This window comes from Pezoporus flaviventris, unplaced genomic scaffold (genome assembly GCF_033815535.1).
Source record: "Pezoporus flaviventris isolate CSIRO_AGI_PZ_B2104156 unplaced genomic scaffold, CSIRO_AGI_Pfla_v1 ptg000089l, whole genome shotgun sequence".
Taxonomy (NCBI): domain Eukaryota; kingdom Metazoa; phylum Chordata; class Aves; order Psittaciformes; family Psittacidae; genus Pezoporus; species Pezoporus flaviventris.
The window spans coordinates 511,927-536,035 of NW_026892637.1; the positions used below are offsets into that span (position 1 = coordinate 511,927).

Genomic DNA, 24,109 nt, shown 5'->3' on the forward strand with positions numbered 1-24,109 from the left:
TAGCTTTTGATTTTTAACTGCAATGATGTGACTAACTGAAAACAAAATCTTAAGAACTGTAGCATTTCATTAATTGATCCTAAAATAAAAACAATTACCTAACTAACTGCTTTTTAGCACAGAAGTGATACAACTATAATTAAATCTTTTAATATGATTTAGAATGTCAGTAAAGTTATAAAGATGGCTAAAAAGACAAGAAAACTCTGGTGAGAAGGTCTTAAAACCTGTTGTTAAAATTTATGAATATGGAAAATCACTGACTCCTATGTTATGAAACTCATAGGAATAAAACTTCATTATGCTAAAAATTGAAAGTGGGGCTATACACAGAAGACAGACGCTTTTAGAAATTCTCCAAGTAATGACAGCAGACAGATCTGTTTGCCATGTCTATGCTACCACCTTCCTTCTGTCTTTGGACAGTACCTGTACTTCAGCTTGGATGTAATTCTGATTTAAAGTGTTTATACTGCATTCGTAACTTCAACAATTGTTTTTAAGGTCTAAGATTTTTCTCTTTTACTCATATTTCAGCTATGTCTTTGACTAAAGGTCTAAAATTCATCAGGGAAAGGAAACATACTGAAAACATTTCTCATCATAGCACAATCTGCCTCCCAGTGTCTTGGGAAGTAGCACTAAATTACATTCTTTTATCTGCTATCTACGTAATTAGGGAAGGAGATGCTTCAGTCTTGTGCACAGTGATGGTGGATCTCCACTAACAACTAAAAGCTCCACCATGGGGCACAGAAATCTTCTTTTCGCTATGTCTTTCCCATGAAAGAAGTTGAAATTTCCCTCCCATACACCCAAAAGCTGCTTCAAATGATGCACAAAATAAAGACTCCCAAGTATGAAAGTTATTACAGAACCTCAAGCTCTGTAAAAAGAGTGATTAAAATAATAATAATACTAATTATATTAGGATCTAAAAAATAACAACTTTGCTTCTACCTCTGTTGCTTATGCCATCCTCCACTGCCAAAAAGAACAGTGTTATATTTCTAGTGTGTTAATAAAAATATTAATAAAACTTCCCTTCTATTTGCTTTTTTGCTTTGATTCAAGATCATGCGATAAAAGCACAGCTTTTTGGCATATTTGTAAAGACCTAACTCTTTATGATTACTAACTGACATTATAAAGCAGAGGAAATACTTTGTCATTGTTTTATTCCCTGTGATTATTTTTCTGTTCATTTTAATAAATTAACAGAATAATGTAAATTACTAAGTGGTGTTTTAGCCTTGCAGAACATGCTCCCCCCCCCCTTGGAGAAGGTTAATCTGAGCTATTTTTGTGCACAGACTATCCCCTACTTTTTCAAAATGAAAAGCAAAAGTTTCTGATGTAGGAAACTCTCAATGCACATCCAACTACCACAGCAGAAATCAGTGTCTCTATTTAAAAAACTCCTTAGAAAAAAAGACTTCTCTATTAATAGTTATTAAAACAAAAAATTACTTCATTAAAACTGTCAAAACAAGAACCCATTCTTACATGAAAAATGGTAACACTATATACTCCACACAATCTAGTAGTCAAATGAGTCATAAATACCAGCCTTCCTATTGCAGAACAAAAACGTGATTACTGCTTGCTTGGCTTCTGTAGCATTGCTGCTTACATACTCTCTATGGAATTTTCCATATTTTTGTACTTATCTTCACAGTACATTAATTAATAACTGAGGGCAAGTCTAACACTTCTTTATTTAAAACCTATGACACTGGAAAATGTTACAAACTCCCTGCATATGCTATTACTTACATTAGATGGTTCTTTTTTATGAGATTTTTCAAGGCAAACAGAATTTGCTACATATTTTCTACATCTCCAGCAACGTAGAACATCAGCCTCTTGGTTACTCATTTCAACTTGTGATTCTTCAGTTCTGTATGGCTACCTGTAAAGACACACATACAAAACATTCAATTCAGTCACCCGCTGAAACCACACACGGTTTCTTTACGCGACCCAGAAGTTTATAAATAGCCTCTTCTGTATAAAGAAGACATTATTTACAAACATTCCCTGATCTTGTAGAGGATGTGACCTAGACATTTTAAATAGCAAAAATGAAAAGAGTTGTTTTTATTTCCAGGTTGCATACATTACTAAAAGGTAACAACAACAACAAGACCAAATTTAAAAACACACACTCCAAACAAAAAATGAAACGCACAAACTTCCTCAATGTTTAGATTAAGGACAATTCCAGTTTTCCTAGAATATGCCCATAAGTAATTTCTATCATTTCTTTTAAGATTCCATGAATGTATTTTAACTTAAGGTGGCCAAGCAAAACATCATGGAAGAGACACCCACAGAAAAGGTAGAATTTACACTGGAAACCTGTCTTGTTTATGACAAAAATGTGATGATTCAAATGCCTTGACTAAATCAGAATCCCTCAAGTTTTTATTAACCTCGCTGTGTCAGCACTGCTACCTTCTGTATCAGACACATTTCAAAAGTGTAATCTATAAAAATCCTAGACCTCTCTACAAATGACTTCTTTCTTTTTTCCAAGTAAATTCAGGCTCTGAAAGATTTTTACAGGCAGTATGTATCATTTTGCTGTGATAAATGCGACATTAGACTTCACAGGGTATTGAAAAAATTACCAGTCATGAATTTGTTTTTATCACTCAAACATTTTAAAGCTGTTCTAATTAATTTATTGTTCACAATAAATTTCATAACACGCTGCTAGAATGAATTTAATCTTATCATAGCTCAGTAAAAATTTCAAATCTAACATCAACCAGGAAGGACTGAAAGACTTTACATAAAGCTAGCTCAGATGTGCTTTTCATGTACAGCCAAATCCCCAACGATTAAAATATATTCTTGAAATGTACTACAGTTAGTGATATACATCTCGCATACCTTATATGCTGTATATGTGTATTCAAATAGTATATATTTAAGCCTCTGTATACGTTGTGTTCCCTTATGCTAATTGTTATAGAAAAAGCTGTTTTGCTATCTGTTGAACAGCTGCTTCATTTGGGGCTAATACTGGAGTGGGGTATAAAACTATTAGTGACAGACTTCTGAACCAAAAGATAAAGGACTGACAGATAAACATGCTTCTTATATTTAAAAGACAAGGTTCAAACAAAGCAGCAAACAAAGGCTGCCTAAGGATCACTGGCATTTGAAATGATGCAAACATCCCTTTCAACTGAATTATATTTAGCAAGCAAACAGCTGTACAGCAAAATAAAAGCTTTTTTTTCTATACTTATACACTTGAAAATGACCTTCATATTTCTGCATGTATCTTTAATTTTAAAATACACTTTCCTGACTGAAACTTATATATAATAATAACAACTTATACAGCATAGGCTGTATTTTGTGTAACAAAGAACGCTAATAGTGAACTCATTAAAAAAAAAACAACAAGCCATCAAAATGCACACACTTTGTAAGACTATACCACAGTAGGCTGAAGTGTTTCTCTGGCTTAGTAGAATTAAAAAAGGAAAATTCCTGTAGGTCTGCATGTATATGTCTTTTGCAGTACTTACATAGAAAGAAAAGCTACAAATGCACTCCAACACATTGCACAGGTTTCTACGCATAACACAGAATAATAGAACCATAGAAGAGTTAGGGTTGGAAAGGACCTTAAGATCATCAAGTTCCAACACCCCTGCCATGGGCAGGGACACCTCACACTAAACCATCTCACCCAAGGCTCTCACCAAACTGGCCTTGAGCACCACCAAGGATGGAGCATTCACAACCTCTCTGGGCAACCCATTCCAGTGCCTCACCACCCTCACAGTAAAGAACTTCTTCCTTATATCCAATCTAAACTTCCCCTCTTTAAGTTTTAACCCATTACCCCTTGTCCTAGCACTACAGTCCCTAATGAAGAGTCCCTCTCCAGCATCCTTATAGGCCCCCCTTCAGATAATGGAAGGCTGCTATGAGGTCTCCACACATCTTTCTCTTCTATAGGCTGAACAGCCCCAGCTTTCTCAGCCTATATTCATATGAGAGGCGCTCCAGCCCCCTGATCATCCTCGTGACCCTCCTCTGGACTTGTTCCAACAGTTCCATGTCCTTTTTACGTTAAGGACACCACAACTGCACACAATACTCCAGGTGAGGTCTCACAAGAGCAGAGTAAAGAGGCAGGATCACCTCCTTTGACCTGCTAGTCACGCTCCTTTTGATGCAGCCCAGGATACGCTTGGCTTTCTGGGCTGTGAGTGCACAATGCATCTGGCTAATGTTCCGTTTCCTCACCAACCAGCACTGCCAGGTCCCTCCCCGCAGGGCTGCTCTGAATCTCTTCTCTGCCCAACCTGTAGCTGTGCCTGGGATTGCTCCGACCCAGGTGTAGGACCTTGCATCAGCCCACCTCACAAGTGTGTCAAGGTCCTCTGGATGGCATTCCTTCCCTCCAGGGTATCAGCCGAACCACACAGCTTGGTGTCATCAGCAAAACTGCTGAAGGTGCACTCAATCCCACTGTCTGTGTCACCAAATGTCACTGCAAATAAAAGACAGACAAGGGACAATATGGGCCCTCTCCAGAAGCTATCAGAACTGGCTACCCTGGATTTGCAGAAGGCTGAGGTTCTTAATGACTTCTTTGCCTCAGTTTTCACTGGCAAATGTTCTAACCACGCCACCCAAGTCTTGGAAGGCAGATGCAGGGACTGTGAGAATGAGGACCTTAGGCCCACTGTAGGAGAGGTTCAGGTTCGAGACCATCTTAAGAACCTGAACGTACACAAGTCCATGGGACCTGAAGAAATCCATCCATGGGTCCTGAAGGAGCTGGCAAATGAAGTTGCTAAGCCACTGTCCCTCATATTTCAAAAATCATGGCAGTCAGGTGAAGTTCCCAATGACTGCAAAGAGGGAAATATAACCCCCATTTTCAAGAAGGGGAAAATGGATGACCCAGGGAACTGCAGAGCAGTCAGTCTCACCTCTGGCCTGGCAAAACCTTGGAGCACATTCTCCTGGAAGGCATGCTAAGGCACATGAAAAACAACAAGGTGCTTGGTGACAGCCAGCATGGCTTCACTAAGGGGAAATCCTGCCTGACCAATTTGGTGGCCTTCTATGATGGGGCTACAGAACTGATGGACAGGGGTAGAGCAGTTGATGTCATCTACGTGGACTTGTGCAAAGCGTTCGACACTGTCCCACACAACATCCTTGTCTCTATATTGGAGAGACATCAATTTGATGGATGGACCACTCGGTGGATAAAGAACTGGCTGGATGGCCACACACAAAGAGTTGTGGTCAATGACTCAGTGTCCAGTTGGAGACCAGTAACGAGTGGTGTACCTCAGGGATCGGTGTTGGGACCGGTCTGTTTCAACATCTTTGTCGCTGACATGGACAGTGGGATTGAGTGCGTCCTCAGCAAGTTTGCCGATGACACCAAGCTGTGTGGTTCGGTTGATACGCTGGAGGGAAGGAATGCCATCCAGAGGGACCTTGACATGCTTGTGAGGTGGGCTGATGCCAACCTTATGACGTTTAACCATGACAAGTTCAAGGTCCTACACCTGGGTCGGAGCAATCCCAGGCACAGCTACAGGTTGGGCAGGGAAGAGATTCAGAGCAGCCCTGAGGAGAAGGACTTGGGGGTGTTGCTCAATGAGAAAATGAACATGAGCCGGCTTCAGTGTGCGCTTGCAGCCCAGAAAGCCAACCGTATCCTGGGCTGCATCAAAAGGAGCATGACCAGCAGGTTGAAGGAGGTGATCCTGTCCCTCTACTCTGCTCTCGTGAGACCTCACTTTGGAGTACTGGGTGCAGTTCTGGTGTCCTCAACATAAAAAGGACATGGAACTGCTGCAACAAGTCCAGAGGAGGGTCACGAGGATGATCAAGGGACTGGAGCACCTCCTGTATGAAGACAGGCTGAGAAAGCTGGGGCTGTTCAGCCTGGAGAACAGAAGGCTGTGTGGAGACCTCACAGCAGCTTTCCAATATCTGAAGCAGAGCTATAGGGATGCTGGAGAGGGACTCTTCATTAGGGACTGTAGTGCTAGGACAAGGGGTAACGGGTTAAAACTTAAACAGGGGAAGTTTAGATTGGATATAAGGAAGAAGTTCTTTACTGTGAGGGTGGTGAGGCACTGGAATGGGTTGCCCAGGGAAGTTGTGAATGCTCCATCCCTGGCGGTGCTCAAGGCCAGGCTGGACAGAGCCTTGGGTGAGATGGTTTAGTGTGAGGTGTCCCTGCCCATGGCAGGGGTGCTGGAACTTGATGATCTTAAGGTCCTTTCCAACCCTAACTATTCTATGATTCTATACCAGATATCAGTATCATGCTAAGAAACATCAAATGAGACATTTAAGCATTCTTTTTTAGTCTGATTTGCATATAACTTGAACTTGAACTCAGACAGAAGCATACAAACACAGGATTTTGAGGTGTTTTCATAGTTCAATGTAGTTTAATTACAGTGTTCTGGATATATTTTAAGAAGTTTTTATTTATATTGTTTTATGTCTAAAACTGTTACAGGCATCTTGTTCTCACCTTCCTTAGTCTTTCAGCAAAAAATGCCAACATAAAGATAAAATATTCCACATACAGTGCCAAAAGTATTTGGCACTCAGAAACTAAACAGGGTCTCTCTCAGTGGGTCTTTCCAGCTTCACACTGAGCCATGTTTGTTGTGGCTGTCCTGCTTTCAGATCATTTGTTTTGTGTGAGCTCATGTTTCCCTCCAGAATAGCATGTACACCTATCAAAGTGTTAAAAAGCCTATGCTCCTTTATATGTCTTGTTTTATTTCCTTCAAATGTTCTTTTATGATTCAGTCCCAGAAAAGCCAGGAGCAGAGGGTCCTAAGACCTCCTTCCCAAGTCAGCCTTTCAGCTCCTTTGTCTTTCTCTTACAGACCTTTGACAGAGATTTCACACCCTTCCCAAACTATTTACCTTCTTATCTTCTATTATTTTAATTCTTTCCCTAACATCTACCCTGAATTTTCTTGCAATTTCCCTTATTCACAGCGAATACAGAGAACAGCTCCTTTTCTTCACAAAGAAAATTTTACAACTTTAAACACCTACTATATATATTAGCTCCCCTTCAAACTTGACTTTGTGCTAAATAAATCCACTTCTTTCTCTCTTTCTTCACCAGACATGGTTTCTTGATCTCCAGCTGTCACTGCTATTTAGTGAACTCTCCAAATAGGTCAGCTATTCTTTATAGTAGTGTTTAAATCTGGATGCAGAACTCAAAATAAAGTTTTCCCTGTCTAGGGAGCACACCAGACCACTCATAAATTTTCAAGGGTAAAAAAAAGAATTGAGAATGCCTCACTATGGTGAAAATTAATACAAAATTCACCGGATCCATTTGAAAATGTTGTTTCTTACATCTATAAGGGCAGGAAACTGGAATATTAAATAACAACTCCCAGCAGCAAATAATTTTTAAGGAATTTCAGCATGAGATCCATAAGATTTTCATATTCATACATGCTCGTCAACATGTTAAGGGAAGAGGAAACAGGAACTGTATTTTTTACCCTCCTCCCATTCTGTCTGGTAAACCTACGAGCAACACCACAGAAAGCTAGTGGAACTATTCACAAGGAAAACAACAGAAAATAGGTGAAGGATCAAGCAGCAGACATAGCAGTCAGAGAAACAGTACAGAGCTCAGCTTCCTCTTTATTCATCACTCCTTGAATGGGACACTTCTAGCATCCTCTCACTAGTAAGAAGTCCTCTTTGACATTTATATTTAAGTTCCTTATACAGTCTGAACTGTACAATGCATTAAGCTTTGCCCATTTCTTCTTCAAAAAGTTTGCAGGAAAACATGAAGTAAAGCCCCAAGAAAAAATTCTCAAAAGTTCAAAATTAAAAACTAAACACAACCCCCTAAATTTCTATTGAAAACCTGGCCTAGAATTTTTCAACTAGCTTGCCCCCAACCCCCAAATGCATAAATTGAAAAAGAAAAAAAAATAAAGTACAGTGGCACAGTGGTTCTCAATGCCTTTTTGTTCAAAAGTCACCTGTGATCCTTTCAGAATACTGCAGCCATGGAGACTACAACAATAATTAGGTCACGAGAAATAAGGGCACAGAAACTTGAGCATCAGTTACCAAGAGTCTTGAAAAATAAGTGGCACCTTTGAAGGAGGATGACATGACAGAAGCTAGATGAGCTGTCCTAGCCAACAGGTGTCCATACCAGAAGCTCCTGCTCCCAGAAAGGCAGGAACTGACACTTCGCTAGGAAGAGAAACAATCATGAAAGGCATTCTGCTACAAAAACATCCTTGCTGCTATTGTGTGATCTCCTAAGTGTTTATTTCTTAAGAGACACTTTTAAATACATACTTCATCAGTGCTTCTCAATAAAGTAGGATTTAGATGGGAAGGCAGAAAAGAAAGTTTAAAGAACTGTTTCCAGGCTGCCAGAAGATCAAGGCAGCAAAGTGCACAAGAGCTGTGCCACTGCTGCTGTGCCAGCTCCTGCTCAACTATGAACTGCCCTACCAGTTCAGCTATTGCTGTGTGATCAGCTCCCCCATCACAGCCCACTGGTTGATGAGAAAGAATGGCCAGTGTATGATATACTTTCTCTTATAGCAAGAGTAGCCTAAATAATTAAAAGGCAGTTAAGATAAAGACAGTTAATAAATGCAACGTATTAACCAGTTAAAAAATCCTACTGCATGCTGCTGAAGTCAACAGGTCTAGCAGACATTGCAACAATGACGGGGAACAGACCTAAGAGGTCAACAGCAAACCACGGATCGGCTCGTAATGTCCTGCAGACCAGTACTGTCCGTTTCACGCTCTTGCATGCACAAACATTAGTTGTAGCACGGAATGAAGGACGACGGAGGCAGGAATACTATGCCGGCGTCCCAGCGTAACGTGAGCTACCGATCGCAAGTCACCAGGCTGCACAGCCGCCGCAGCTGCCCCCGGCCGGGCACCGACCAACTTCGGGCGGGGGCTCCTGCTGGTCGTGAGGAGACCATGGGGGCATGTCAGCCGCCCCAGAGCGGCACAGGGAGGGATAGGCTGGGCTCCAAAGACTCCCGGGGCGTTTCGGGTGCCGACCGCCGGCGGCTACACCACGAAGTTAACTCTTAAGACGTCGGGGCCGTCGCCGCCGCACTCCGGCGCCCCCTCATGCACGCCTGGGACGGGCAGCCCCCGCCGACCCCCAGCTCCGGGCAGGTGTCTGCACCTCCGCGCTCACCCCGCGCACCCAGCACCCGCGGCTGGGCGGCCCGCACAGCCCAGGGCCCGGCTCGGCCCAACGGGCGGCGGCGGCGCCTCCCTCCGCCCTCCCGCCCCGACCCTGACCGGGTTCAGCTCACCGGGCCGAGCTTTGCGAGGCTGAGAGGAGGCGACACCGCTGGGGTGAGCGAGCGGGCGGGCGGGGAAGGGTTGCGCAGCAGCAGCAGCTGCTCCGGCGAACGGGAAGAGACGGGAGACAAACGGCGGCGGAAAGCGCTGCGCTAGCTGGGCGTCTGCCCGGGCCGGCCGGCCGTGGAACTCACCCTGGGGAAGGCCAGTCCTCTCGGGCGGCGTCGGCAGCGTCCCTCGTCTCCGCGGGAGGACAGGCCCATCGCCAGCCGCGGGGCCGGCCCTGCTGTCATCGGGAAGAGGGCAGCGGCCGCGCTAGCGGGCGCCCTGCCGAGGCCTGAGGGTGGCACGTTCTCTCGTCTCCTGACTGGCAGAGATGGAGCTGGGGTGGGGTCAGCCAAGGTGGCGAGGGTGCAGCGGTGAATTACGGGGAGCTGAATGGAAACTTCTCAGTAAAAAGTGGGACAAAATATATGTGCCTTCACGCCCGAGGAACAAGCCCAGAGCCAGAAGTCAAAAGAGCTGGGCTAGGGACATCACAGGGACCGGCAAGTGCCAGCAAAGAACCATCTACTAGCAGGGTGTCATCAGTAGCCCCTGACTATTTTAGTAGGCTGCAAGAGCAAAGGGGGAAGCTTTACAGGAAAAAGGGGGGGGGGGGGGGGGGGGGGGCGGGGGGAAGTAATGAAGTAAACTTGTGAAATTTTATAGGGAATTTCTGCAAATCGTGCAGAGCTGTGTGGGAGAAAAGGCAGGCATACCGCTCTGAAGAGAGCAGCACCATGGGCTGTTCGCTGGTGTCCATACTTCGCTAGTGAATAGAAGCTGGTAAACTAAGTGGGGTTTGTTTTCACCTCGGAAGTTTTCTTTTGGTGATGGTACTGTGACTTGATCAGGAGCTAACGTGCTCGTAGCTGACAGTCTGCTAATAATAGTTGTTCAACTTCAAACACAAAAAGGGACTGGTTGTTGAAGCAGTGTAAATGTAGGGAAGGCTGGAAGATTGCTGAGGAATAAAAATTTAGAATCTGCCCACATTTTCCTGTGGGGGTGGTTTGAAATACTGAAACCTCCATTTCACGGTTTCTCCTACACTTACATATAATTTCAGTGATTTTTCTTGCATTTTGATGCGTATTCCCTGTAGATCAAGACAAGGTTTGTCATCAGGTAAGCTATTTTTTATGAGGTAGGACTCACCATAAGATTTGGGCTGTCATGGATGCAGAAGTGCGCTCCCACCATCTCACTTTTTATTTTTTTTTTTTTAGTTTCAGTGCTCCTACCTGTTGTCTTATTTATTTTTTTTACTACCCTGTTATTATTCTAACAGACTGCCTAGTAACACTAGAAGTAGTCTGTTTTGTCTTGATATAGATTTATTCTGTTCCTGCTATTTAGAGTTCTAATCATGTGAAAAGTTTTCAGACAGTGTGATACAAATATTGTAAGTAACAATGTACCTCGTCTGTTCAGAAAGCCTTGTTTTTCAGTAATTACAGCTAACTAACTTACTTGTTTGTGCTTAAACACTATAATTGGATCTCGTGGGTTGTCTTGGTTTGTTTTTTTTTTTCTGTGTATTTTTTTTTTTTGTGTGTGTGTGTGTGTGGTTTTGTTTGCGTGGTTTTTTGTTTTTTTTTACAAACATCAAATTACTCTGTGCTATGATGGACCATTTTCCTATCTTGCCATTCTCTCCCTACTCCATGATTAGAAAAGCTGTTGGTTTTATTTTTGAGGAGAGGATTATTAAGGTATTTTTAATGATTGTTATATTTGGTGACATGTGCTAATCGATATTTTTTCTTGCTTAATGTAGATCTAGTGAAGAAGGTCTACATTAAGATGTTCACAAATGCTCACAATAATTCTGTTTTGCTCTGCCATGATTGTACAGTAATTATATGTAGAAGAGACAGGCTGTTATTTTGAAATAATTTCTAGTGTGGTACAGTAAATTTCAATTTAAATTTAAAGGACTGCTTAGATAAAGCACTATCTATACAGGGTATATCTATATGTATCTATATAGTATATATATAAGGAGTTGCAGGTTATAAGGCATTTTCTAGCAAACTTAATTGGTAAAGGCATGTAGAAACAAGTGAAATAGATGAATTGAGGAAATAAAATACAGGTTAAAATTACTTTAAGTCTTCACCTTCTGACATAAAAGAATATTGAAACTGTTATGGGAGAAAGCTTTTACTCTTAAATTGTCATCTCATTTGCTTCCACTTTAGTAAGATGTAGGGTTGGACTATTTGAATTTAATGGCAACCCGTCCTTAAGGAGAAATATCAGTGAAGATAGCCTGGAGAGAAAGAAAGGCACCATATGGCTCATGTCAGAGTAACAGCAAATAGCATAAGGAAAAATAGAACGTTGCTACTTCCTATAAGATTATATTTTGAGAATTTTTTTCAGCATATTTGATTTCGTTAAACAAGGGAAGCAAGGGTAATGTGCCATTCAGCTGTGTGGTTAGCTGTATTTATTTTCTTAGAGAGAGTTTGTCAGAGGATGAGAGCCGGACAGTTGGCCTGTGCAAAGTTTAGAGTGGCTTAGGTGATCACTAAGAAGTTTAATGGGTATTGCTTGTGCTGTGGCTTTGGGGATATGTGACAGCCTGGTGCAGATGTTAATTTTAAGGCAGAATATATAGGAATTGCTTTTTACTGGGATAGCCCCTTGAGTCTGTGGTGAGCAGTCCAATGATCAGTGTCAAACTGACACACAGTAAATCAGAAACCAGAGAGTATTTTTGACGTGCTGTTTTGAGACAAGGATGGTATAGTGGTAAGACTATATTGAAGGCTGTATGCAGTGTATTAGTGAACGCTGAAACAGAGTGCAATGGTGTTATGATTTGTGCATAGAAAATGACTCATACTGTTTTCTTGTCCATGGCACATAGATAGTATATCCCGTTCACGCGTGCTCCCTGAACACTTCTGACATGTGGCAGTGTATTCCAAAAGCCCTAGCATGGATGCATCATTTTTTCTTGACAATAGTGTTGATGAAGCTGGGAAAAATAATCCTTGGCTGCCTAAGAAACTGAATGAGTTGACTTTTACTCCTGTAGATTTCCTTTCTAAAATACATCTTCTCCAAAAGAAAAAAATTACATTTTCTCCAGATGTTCAATAATGCACTAATGACTAATGGCATTAGCCTGTTTCCATGATCCCTGGGTCTGGGATGCCTGTTAGGCTGTCCCCATCATCTGGCATCATCTAAAACCTGCATATCTATTATTTGATCATCTGTGCTGGAGGAAAGTATCTTAAGAAGATGGTCAGAGAGGAGAAATGAATGAAGAAATGGAAGCTGTTAGGTAGAACTTTCAGGTCCTGATACTGAGCATGGGAGGAAATTTATTGTTGCCATTACCTGTTTTTTTCTAAGCAGCTTGCATACTTAAACAGCATTGTAGTGGGAGAAGCCTTCACTATAGGATTAATTGTTGGAAAAAACTTTGCTAACAGCACTAGGCATTACATAAAGCATAACATTACATTGTATAGAGATTATAATATTTTTGCTTTTTATTGTCCTTTCAAAAATATACCCTGATTTCCAATTTAACATCATTACAAAGTAAATTGTAAGAAAATTACATTTCTTCCTCTTTCCCTTGAAGATAATGGTTTATATTTGCAGTTAAGGTTCCAAATCTGATTTGTAAAGTTTGTCATACTCATAAAAAATTTAAAGCTTATACAGAATACCCATCAGTTAATGAATCATTTGATTTCCTTTTGCTTCTTTTTGAAAAACAATCAGATCAGTCTAAAATTGCTCCGTATGGTCGTAGACTGTATTAGAACTAGGGAAAACATTTTTTAGGTCACCAAGGACTACATCTAATAGAGTAATTCTTAATAACATTTTCTTATCTCGTGGTCACTTTTTTCCTGGAATGGAACCCTGAACTCTGTTAAATGCAGACATCTTCTCTGTGCTTCAGAATCCTGCTGATCAAGGAATCCTGCTGTCTTGAGGTAGGATAAAAGAAAACATCATGAAGACATGTTCTGAAAATGAGTAAGGTCAGTGAAGTTCATTAGATGTGTTCTGTTTATCACCTCTTGCGAACTAGTTCCTAGAAGTGAAAGTACTTACACAGAAGTACTTACAGAAAAGAGACCCAAGGTCACTTCTATCTACAACTTGCTTATTTGTCCCACATTTCTCTTAACTTGGGAGAACATACTACTTACCTAGCCAGAGCTAAAAGCACACTTCCATTTTCTTCACAGTGGCACAGCTTCCAAGTATTTATGGTATGTGGGACTATAAGGGATGAAAGAGAACATGCCCATGCCTAAAGAATTGTAGAACTTGTGGGAAAGAGAATTTCAAGGAACTTCAAGGACTGATTCAAGTGTTCTACACTAAGCTGACAAGTAAAAATTAACATTAACAACCCTTTGAAACGGGTTTTGTACTATTTTATGTTTAGTTTGGGTAAACAATGACATTGGAGTTAAATCAGTCATTGTAAATTTTGATCAAGGCTTTTGATTACATTGATTCAGTTTAGCCAAAAAAGTCTAACTTTCCTTCGGAAAAAAGTATGTCTTCAAGTGAAGTGCTTGATTTGAAGAGGAAGCTTAGATAAGCTAAAGAAATTTCAGTCTGAACTGCTCAGGAGTTTTAATTGAGAGGAAATCTGAAATTGAAGTTAAATTTATTTAAAGTACAAAAAAATTATATTTGAGCAAGGAAAAGACTTTCAGAAATGATACCAGAACTAAATGGATAGTCAGTTAAAGAAGGATTTTAGAAATACATGAACACTGTAAGGACTAGAAAACAACAGAAAGGAATTAAGAAAATACTGATCAGCAAATAAAGTTATTTCTTAGAATGTAGAGTGGGAATAAAAGCTGTTTAAATCAAAGCTGAATTAGAACTTGCAAAGACTATTAAGAAAGCACTTAGCCTTAACTATTAGAGAAGTGGAAAATAACTGAGATTCAGGTGAATAATGTGCAAAGTTATGCACTTGGATACTGATGACAAGAATTTCTGCTATCAGCTGAGGACTCATCAAATGGAACTAACAAGAGAAGAAGTGTTGAAGTATACTAATTGGTCACAGAATGTCTGTGCATTGACAGGATGATGTAGCTTTGAAAACGCCATCTGTGACCTGGACTGTGGGTATATTTCCAGTACATACAGGGGAATATCAATGCTGTAGTTATTCTTTAAAGTAATACAGATAGTTGTAATAATCCATTTTTCAAGAAAGAAATTGAGGCTAGAATAGGCACAAAGAAGTAATACTAAGATGATCAAAATGGATAGAGTGTGCGTTATGGAAAGGCAGAGCTTTACTTATTCAGTTCAGCAAAAGAAATGCTGAGAATAGTTCTTGATAGGTCTTCAGTGGGCAAATAAAAGATGTCAACACTATACACCCTAGAAGATGTATGCAAAAAAAAAAAAGTAGGTATGAATTGACTGTTAAAAAATTTAGGGTGAAAATTAAAAAGTCGTAATTGCTCCGCCAGGGAGATTACTGGAAGAGCTTCCTAAGAAAAGTATTGGAGAAAACCACCAACTGATTCGAAGATGCAGTACAGCTGTATGAAATGAAGCTTACAGCAGTCGGTGTGAGACTTGAAGACCTCGAAGGTTCTTTGCAGTCTTCTTTTACTACAGCCCCAGCTGTTTGCTTTTTTTTGTTTGTTTGTAGGTTTTTTGTTTGTTTTGTTGTTTGGTTGTTTTTCCGTTAAATCTTACAGTTTCGGGGAAAAGGAGATTATCCTTGGTAATTTGCTATCTTGTGACTGTCTCTCTGTGTGCTTAGTCCTGATTTTCCTGTCCCATGAGGGGCACTGCCTTGTCAGTGCTTAATACTTACATAAAATAAAATTTCCTAAGAAGTGAAAAGTGTCTTTTATATCCTTCAGAAGGGATATAAAGGAGTTTGTTTTTTTTCAGTGCTGCTGTCATTCAAACATGCTGAACAGCTCTCCACAGTAATTTCTATCTGGTGAAGTTTTAGATTTCATAAGACTCCAGCACTGTGTTGCCACTGTCTAAATTAAATCTTTTTTTTTTTTTCTTTAATTCCAATGTCATATGGTTTATGACAGCAGCCTGAAATTAATTTCCTTTCTAGAATTATCAATTTCGCTTTTTCAGCAGGAACTAGTAGAAAGCAGTGAAAGTTTCTTTCACTCATTAGAGCTAATGCTTGCGTGTAACAGGCTTGTCCTCAGGCTGAGATGCAAATAAATTAATTATCCCCTTAAACTGAAAATTGCTTTTAGTGTATAGACTCATTAAATCAGTTTAGCTTTTAAGCAGTGCTTTTCTTTCATTTGGATGTCTGTATGCATAATATATTTAATCCTATAGTTTACAAATATTAAGTAGAGGGGGAAGTAGAAAGAATAAGAAACTTGTCTGACTGATGAAGAAAACAACATAATCTGTTTTTCATTTTATAATACACCCTAGGTTAAGGTATCTCATTTTCCTTGAGGGCAGATCAAAATGTTAATTTTATAAGATCTGTTTAAGTGGAAATACACTGTGAACTAGGTATTTTTTGCATAATTAATGATTTTTACAGATTGTGCAGTTGTATTAAATAACTTTTATTTTCTATTAATGACATTCTAACCACTTTTTAGCCTGTTAACTTGCTTGAATTTATAAACTAAAAAACTTGGTTTGTAGTAAAACAATGGGCAATAAATTAATCTCTAAATTACTTCAGAGTTGGCTTATTTACATACACATTCCAGTTCATATTACACAACTTAAATGTTCAATTTTTTTCGTAACTTACTTGTCTTATGCTCAGAGGATGGTATCTTGATTCAGATACCGATTTCAGTTGAGGACATAAATAATTTTGAGGTAATTTCTAGCTGTACTTTTCGGAAAAATAATTATTTATATTTCACAGGTTTTGAGTTGAGAATTGTGGTCTGACATGCTATGTTGTACTTAATATTTGCAATTTAGTGACTTAACAGAAGCAAAACAGAGGACTTGGAAGCTTTGTTTTTCTAACATGATACTGTATTCAAATACTCTTGTAGTCAAAAATTCCTCCTACACTCATGCCTGATTATGCATAATATTTTTACTATTACTGAAATATGATGCCTGTGAATCCTTCTGATGGATCTCACAGAGATCAAAAATTCTCATATGGTACGGTCATCTAAAATATGTCATATAGTAGGATGCTACAGTAAACAGTGTATTAACTTCAGTTATTTATTTGTTACCAGTTTCTATATAAACAGAGCGTTACCTCATAGCTTTTGCCATGGAAGCCGTTCTGTGATCCTTAGATGTAAATTTTGGTTTATCCTGTCAAAGGGACCTATTAAAGTGTCTGTTTTATTTGCCAAAACTATGTATTGATGGGCTAAAAGGAAACTCCCTGCTTTGGTGAGGTGATTCAGGGCAGCCATGTGCCTCACAGAGTCAGTGAAGAGTGAGATTCTTTAAAGGGCAGTTCTCTGTTCCAGCACTTAGCAGGATGCTGCCTGAGCTAGGGAGTAAGAACATGTATCCGTTAATTATGATGCTGAACTCTCATTTAAGTAGAAGTACTGATGCTGCAAACTAGCAGAGCAATCACTTTGTCATAGTTTAGTCACATCCTTTCTTCAGACTCAAGGCACAGCAGCTTTCTGAGCAAAACAGTAAAAAAAAAAAAAAAATTATTAAAACTTCTGTAGTTTGTATGTGGACATTACAAACCACAGGCACTTTAAGACCTTTTTGGCTGTGGAAAGCTAGTATTCAGAGTCCTTTTTATGATTTTGATACCAGGCTTGATTGAGATACCCACTCATATGTCTTTAGCGCTACTTAAATGCTCTCGTATTTATCATACTGGCAGATACAACATAGCCCTCTAGAGCAGCATCTGGAGGCCAGGTTTGGTATCTAGGGGCATGTCAAATGGCTCTAGAAGCCTTTTTACTGGGAATTGAATGGAGTATTAATATTACATCTGAGATTATTTGAGATGTCCAAAAAGTAGGTGTTCTTATTCGCCTAAGTATTTCTGTTTTTAAGGTTGATAAGCAGGAAAAGAAAGTCAGAGAAAACCTTTTTGGGAATCAGTTTCCTGTAGTGAACAACCCCAAAAATCTCTGCAGGTGTACTTCTGCCATATCCAAGGAATTTTCTGTGCAAACTCTGCCTTTCCTTTTGAACTTCCTAACATGGCTTCTTAGGCAGCAAGATTACTGACATTTGTGTGCCAATTTATTAGTGTTGTAGGAGAACCGTGCAGAGAGATGCTTCCGCAGCTGGACCTCCTGGACTCCTATGCTGATGAGGAGGAGAGCCCTGTGCCATTCCTGGCCCTGCTGCCCCCCTGGGGGAGATCCTGCCCCATTCCTAAGGAGGAGGAGATGCTCTATGAGTAGCTGGGGCACGTGGTGGCAGATCCTTCCACTGCTGCCAGGGCCCAGATGGCTCACCTGGGATGCCCCAGCACCCTCCAGAAAGGAAGGCCAGCAGCTCACAGGCCTCTTCAGCCCACAAGAGGCCATGCCTCTGGCAGCAGTAGGGTGCCCTGGAAGCCAAGGAAACTAGGGCCACACCAGCAAGCTGAGGCATTCACTGGCCCCCAAAAGGACTCAAAGGCACTAGCTAATAATCTAATTAGAAGAAAACAAAAGTAGGGGAACTTCAGGTAAAGACTTAGTCCTCGTTACAAACAGTGCAGCTGGTAGTTCTATCCCAACACACAATGCTTTCTCCTCCTTCTCCTGGTGCTGTGCGCAACTTCCCCCTCCTGTCTGCTGCAGTCTGGTTGAGAGGGCCTGTCTGGTGGGATGGGGCACAGCCATGCAGCCTTTTGCCAGGGTGCAGTGGTCTCCAGGTACAGTGTGCGCCTCATCACTCATTAGCCCAGATGTGGCCTTCTCCAGGTGGTCCACTCACATTACTCAAACTGAAAATCCTCACAGACTGTGCAGTGATATTTTTTGTGTGTGTTTATCTTTAGGCATGAGTATGACAGAGACTGGATTTCTGACTGGAACTCTTAAGTAATGCCACTGTATAACAGTGGGAATGCAACACACAGCTGGCATGTAATCATAATTCTGTGTTGAGTGTCAGTCTCCAGCCAGTGCTTTGTCCTTTGGTCCATGGTATCACTGTTTCCGAATGTGCCAAATACTTGCTACAGCATCTCTTTTTCTATGCTTCAGGAATCCAAGATCTGTTGTGTATATTTCAGATTTTGTTTTGATACACTTTTTTTCCCTGTGTTTGGTTAGATTATTAATATTAATGACATATGAGAAACAATATTTGTTGATTTCTGTATTAATAGTGTCATACTTTACAAGGAAGCCTGTGGTTCTTCATGCACAGCAAAATAATTGTAAATGAATACGCAATGTAAATAATGATTGTAAGAAGCTGTTCTTTTGTTTTAATTATAAATAATAAATCCTTCTATACGTCCATAAAAGTATTTTTAATTCTTCTTACACATTATAAGGTGAGGTGAAATGACAAGAGCTATTAGTACTTTGCAAGCAAATTTAGTTCTCTACAACAGTCTCTGCCCAGTTCATGGGGCTATAGAAATAGCAGGATTGTAGTAACATTTTACTGTCCTTTAAAGCTGAATTCTTAAAAGCATAATTCTGCATTAATAAAAAGGAAAAATAAAATGTTTTCATATTATATTGAAAAGAGGGATTAATTTAAAACATTTGGAAAAAATAATGTCCTTAAAGAGTCTAAATAGATGGCTAAATGAATCTATATAATGTCAGAAAGTCATTTGTGCTCTGCATGTACTTGGAACCAGGCAACATGCCAAGGAGGAGCTAAGTGATGGGTCAAAGAATCACATTCCTCTCTTGGAATATTTCCTGCATCAGGTTGGCAGTGAGAGCCTATTTGGGCTAGTGCTTGAAGAGCTCCAGGAGAGCAGCTGGAGAGATTTGTGGACTGGTGTTCTCCCTCCTAGGCCCACACTAGCCCTTCAGTTTTCTGTTCCTGATTAGTCATGGTGTGTGGGCAGGACATCTGTCACAGCTCTGGATGCTTAGGTATGATTCTGGGACACAAGCATGTCCCGAAGCAACCCACCTTTGGTGTGACATTAAAGTGGCACATCACTTACCAAAAGAGCTAAAGGTACTATTTCTGCATCTGAAGGAAGGAACAACTAGATGTCATGAGTAGACTTGTGCCCATAACCGTGCGTGTCTTCTAGTCTGAGAAGTCAGATGTGTGCTTTGGCATTTTTTAATGTAACATTTTTTAAATAAAGTAGAAACATCAGCAAAATTGCATTTTCAGCCATCCATAATCTTCCAAGAGCTTGAATTGTCAATGATCAGAAGCAATACAGCCCTTATCTAAACTGATGGTCCTGCACACTACGTAGAACACATACATTTCTCACACTGCTTTATAGAAAGTACATGCTTGGAGTAGCCACAGAATCCAGCTCTAGATATATGCCTTTGGTTTATTTCTGTTTTCCATGTTTCTCCTAACTGCATTTTTAAATGCACTTTTTGGTACCTGCTTAGCCTGTGTATTTTTTCTGTACTAATAGTTTAAAAACAATTCCCATTTGCAAAATTTTGTATGTCTTATATTGTTGAAAGTACTAATATTCTGTGTTATGTTTTTTATGTAACTTTTTCTTATTTGCAGTCAGTATGTTTTATTTATCTGTCACTGCTTTTCTCCCTTTTTTGGTTTACCAAGTATCTCCTCATAATTTTCTGAGCTCAACAAAAACCGTGTGGACAGTATCTCTTGCTCACTATAAAAAGACGTATGGGATGATTTCTTGAAGTAAAGCAAAAGTATAAACTGTTCTTCCAGACAGTGGGCCACTAAACAGATAGGAAAATATAAAACCGTAGATTAGATCCATCTGGTAAATGCTGGGTTGTGATTGGAAACTGTTGACAGCGAGAGGCTCGAATGACCACCAGAGGGAGAGATTTCCACAGTCATTACTCTATCAAGGATGCCTGACTGCAGCCCCAAAAGCGAACATGGGAGTGCCAGCAGAGGCGGAAGAATAACGCTTGTGAGGAGATGTGTAATAAAGAGATGGTTAAAGCAAAATACTTAAGTTACCTAAACAGAAAGCGTTATCTTGAAATGGCTGCAATTCTTACTTAACTAGTAAAAAGTTTGAGGAATTTAGAAGGTAAGAATGCAGAAATAATGGTTAGCTGACTAGATGTGTGAAACATTACTGAGGAATTGCATTTAATTAATGGTGGTGATATTTATCTTTATGATTGCTATAAATCAAATATTGACGAACTGAGATTAAGTCTTTAATAGGGAAATTTATCTCATTACTGGAGCACGTTCATTAGAGTGTAAACTGAAATGATAGGTCTTCTTGCTGTAATGATTATTGGTTAACAAAATCTTCACCACTAACTATGGGAATTATGTAAAAAAAAAACCATAAAAAACTCATAAAAGCCAACCTATGTAATGAGTAATTAATCCACTGGTAGTACCTGGAACATTATGAATCTTATTTTGATCAGTATGTTCTGAGCAAGTAACAAGGTTAAAATCTCTAGATGTTTCTGCAGAATATTTGTTCTCAATGATTCTAAAGATTTTCCTGAAGTACATTCCTGGGAATGAATGGAAAACAGGGGTTGATTTACCCATGAACTGTCAGCATTTTGCAAGCAGTCGTTGATCCCTGAGTGTAATGAGCTCTAAGAAAGGTGTGGGCTGTGCTCAACTATTTAATTATTGGTTTCTCTCAGATTTTACCAGAAACAGAGAAGGCTGAATAGAGATGAGGTGCAAACAAAGTGGACTGACATGAATAACAGCCCAGTAATTAAACTGACCCACACCAGCTTGTGATTATGTTTGGTATCCTTCCTTCATTCCTTCCTTCCAAAATTTACTGGAATTAATTTTTAGTTCTATTAAAAATAGGGCTGCTGGGCAACAGCCCTCTTGAGCCTTTAGATTAGAAAAAAAAATGGACTTGGTTATTATGAGCTAAAGGCTAATTAACTGTGAGGAGGTGTCAGGATTTGCAAAAAGTCAATATTAGGAACAATACCATTCAATGTGCCATGTTAATGGTTCAAATAACAATTTATGACTTACAGTGTTATAGGATCCCATTTTAGATCAAAGCATAAGATAAAAGGAAATGGTAGAATAGTGTGTAGTTTTCAGAAAGCATACTCTAACAGTTTATTAACAATAAGCAGTACTAAATCACAACTTAAACCACACCCAGTGGATCTTGGGTAAGTAATCACATCTGTAATATGTACAGACTGGTTGGAACCTGGGTGAAGTAAGGAGGCTTACTGCTGTTGGTCTCATGCCAAAGGCCAAAGTAATACCTACCTAGACTGTTGCCACTGAGGGGGGTAGTCAAAAAGAATTTTGTCAAGAGGGTTACTTTATTTTGGTAGCATTTTCTCAATATATCAAAAGCTTTTGATAATCTGTGCACATAAATTACTATTTTACTGCATGGAAATAGTTCCAAAATTCAGTACAAAAAAGATATAGCATCCCCACCCCCCCAGCAAGTTCATCTGAAACTTGCTTACTTCCTATATATTTGTTCTGTACCTGCCACAGTAGAACTCGGCATGCCTTTGGCCATTAGGAGCTACTTTAAGGATATAAATAATAACATTCAAAGGGAAAATACAGAAACATCTTGCTCACCATAATTAATTGCTAAATATTACAGTAATTTCACACTAGCTGCAGCTGAGGCAGGGAGGCCTATTGTGTTAGATACTATGTTGAGACAGAATGCTTCTCCTAAAAATCCGGTCTCAAGCTGGGAACCATCAATGAGCAGAATTTTACAGGTGTTGTAATCTAATAAAATAGAAGCATTACATCAAGCCATGGACACCTGTGACTCTTATTTTAACAGTCTCTTGCAGTCTGAAAATAAGGCTCAGAGTTAGCAGTTTGATAACATCAACCAAATTTGTATTCTCCTCAGAAAGGGAGATGATATTAGGTAATGTTTTCATCTTTTTTTTTTCTTGACTACAATACACGTAATTCAGATCTTATCAGAAAATTAGAATTTCAAAAGATAAACTAAAGTTTTTAGTAATGAAAAACATTAAAACTAAAGTTTTGAGGGATGGCAAATACTGTGTACACTGGCACTCTCAAGAAAATGCAAAGATTAACATAAAGATTTCTATGCTATTTCATAGAAATCAGAGATTCTGATCAATGTGTAACATCTACAAGAGAAAACTTAAATATTGGCAGGGAAAAGATTGGAGGGTGACCCACCAGCTATTTTTGGTTCTAGTTATGCTTCAGCTATAAGTTATTTTTTTCTCCTCCCTAGCAGCTGGTGCAGTGCTGTGTTTCAACTTTAGTCTAAGAACAATGCCAGTAACACATCAATGTTTTAGTTGATGCTCTGTAGCACTTACCCTGCTCAAGGACTTTTCGGTCTCTCATGCTCTGCCAATGCGGAGGAGCACAAAAAGCCAGGAGGAAGCAGAGACAGGACACCTGACCCAAACTAGCCAAAGGGGTATTCCATACCACAGCACATCATGCCCAGTATATAAACCCAGGGGAGTCACCCGAAAGGGCATATAGATCAGTGCTCCGGTCAGGCTGGGTATTGGTCAGCGGGTGGTAAGTGGTTGTACTGTGCCTTACTATTTGCTGTTTTAATTCCATTCCCCTTTTAGATTTATATTCTCTCCCCTTGTTATTTCCGTCATCATCATCATCATCATTATTGTTGTTATTAGTAGTAGTTTTATATTATTTTAGTTTTTGGCCTGTTCTCATCAAAACCTGTGGAGTTTACATTCTCCCACACAGAGTGGTGGGGGGAAGTGGGACAATGAGCAAATGGCTGAGTGGTGCTGAGTTACTTGCTGGGCTTAAACAATGACAAGTTGCTGTGATTATTTTGATATAGAATTAAGAAAGTTATTTCTTGTGAATTGTTTCTATAGACATAGGGTTTGAAAGACAGATATTCAGAAGTATTCCACTAGCAAGTGTCATTTTTAAGACTTTTTTTTTTTTTTTTTTTTTTTTTGAGACAGTTTCTTCTATTTGAGGGGGACAGGTTTCTGGGGATGTTTAATAGCTTATCTAATGACTGATGTGGTCAGTAAAAAATCAAGCAGTGTTCCAGAAGGCTAACCACCTTTGAAAGGAGACATCATCAGACTGCAGACAACATCCCAATATCATTACAGAAATGGCTTAAGTATCTGGAAGACCAAGACGGAGTCTTTCTTCAGACATATTGCTATACTTACTGCATCTTCACCCACAATGGTGTTTTCATCAATGATAGGAATTTTCATTGATTTGGGGCATCAAAAAGCATCTTTTACATGCACCACCGCGAGTTTAGTTAATTTTAGATTATCTAATTAAATGTCTTTTTTATGTGAGATAATCAAAATATGTTAATTGGCAGTATGTTAATTACCACCATTGGCTCACCATCAAGCTGTCTCCAAAATACAGAATTTACATAGTATTATTTGTATACTGGAGAAATTCTGTATTTCTTTGTATTTCCAAAGAAAATAATGCATGATGGAAGAAAACACTAGTACAGATTGACTAAAATGCACATATTCAACATTTGTATGTTTTTCCTTTGGCAGATGTGTTATTTCCCCATTGCTCCATCCCAAAAAAGCCTTCCTTGCTCTGGTATGCATAGTTCTAGACATTCACCTAACATGTCTTTGGCAGATTTGTT

The 24,109-nt window shown here is 39.6% G+C and overlaps 1 protein-coding gene across 3 annotated transcripts in view; it reads right to left on the minus strand.

Annotated features, from left to right (window-relative positions):
• Positions 1 to 9,911, minus strand: part of RNF180 (ring finger protein 180) — a 72,543-nt gene extending 62,632 nt beyond the window's left edge. Inside the window, exons 1-2 of one of the 3 annotated variants that reach the window (XM_061475710.1) lie at positions 9,543 to 9,911; positions 1,777 to 1,912 (exon numbers count right to left, since the gene is read on the minus strand). In XM_061475710.1, the coding sequence (XP_061331694.1) occupies positions 1,777 to 1,878 (102 nt within the window). In that variant the 5' untranslated portion in view covers positions 1,879 to 1,912; positions 9,543 to 9,911. Of the gene's footprint in view, positions 1 to 1,776; positions 1,913 to 8,682; positions 8,752 to 9,359 lie in introns of those variants that run through there. The other 2 variants (XM_061475709.1, XM_061475711.1) reach the window with 2 other exon arrangements.
• Between the last annotated feature and the right edge of the window lie 14,198 nt (positions 9,912 to 24,109).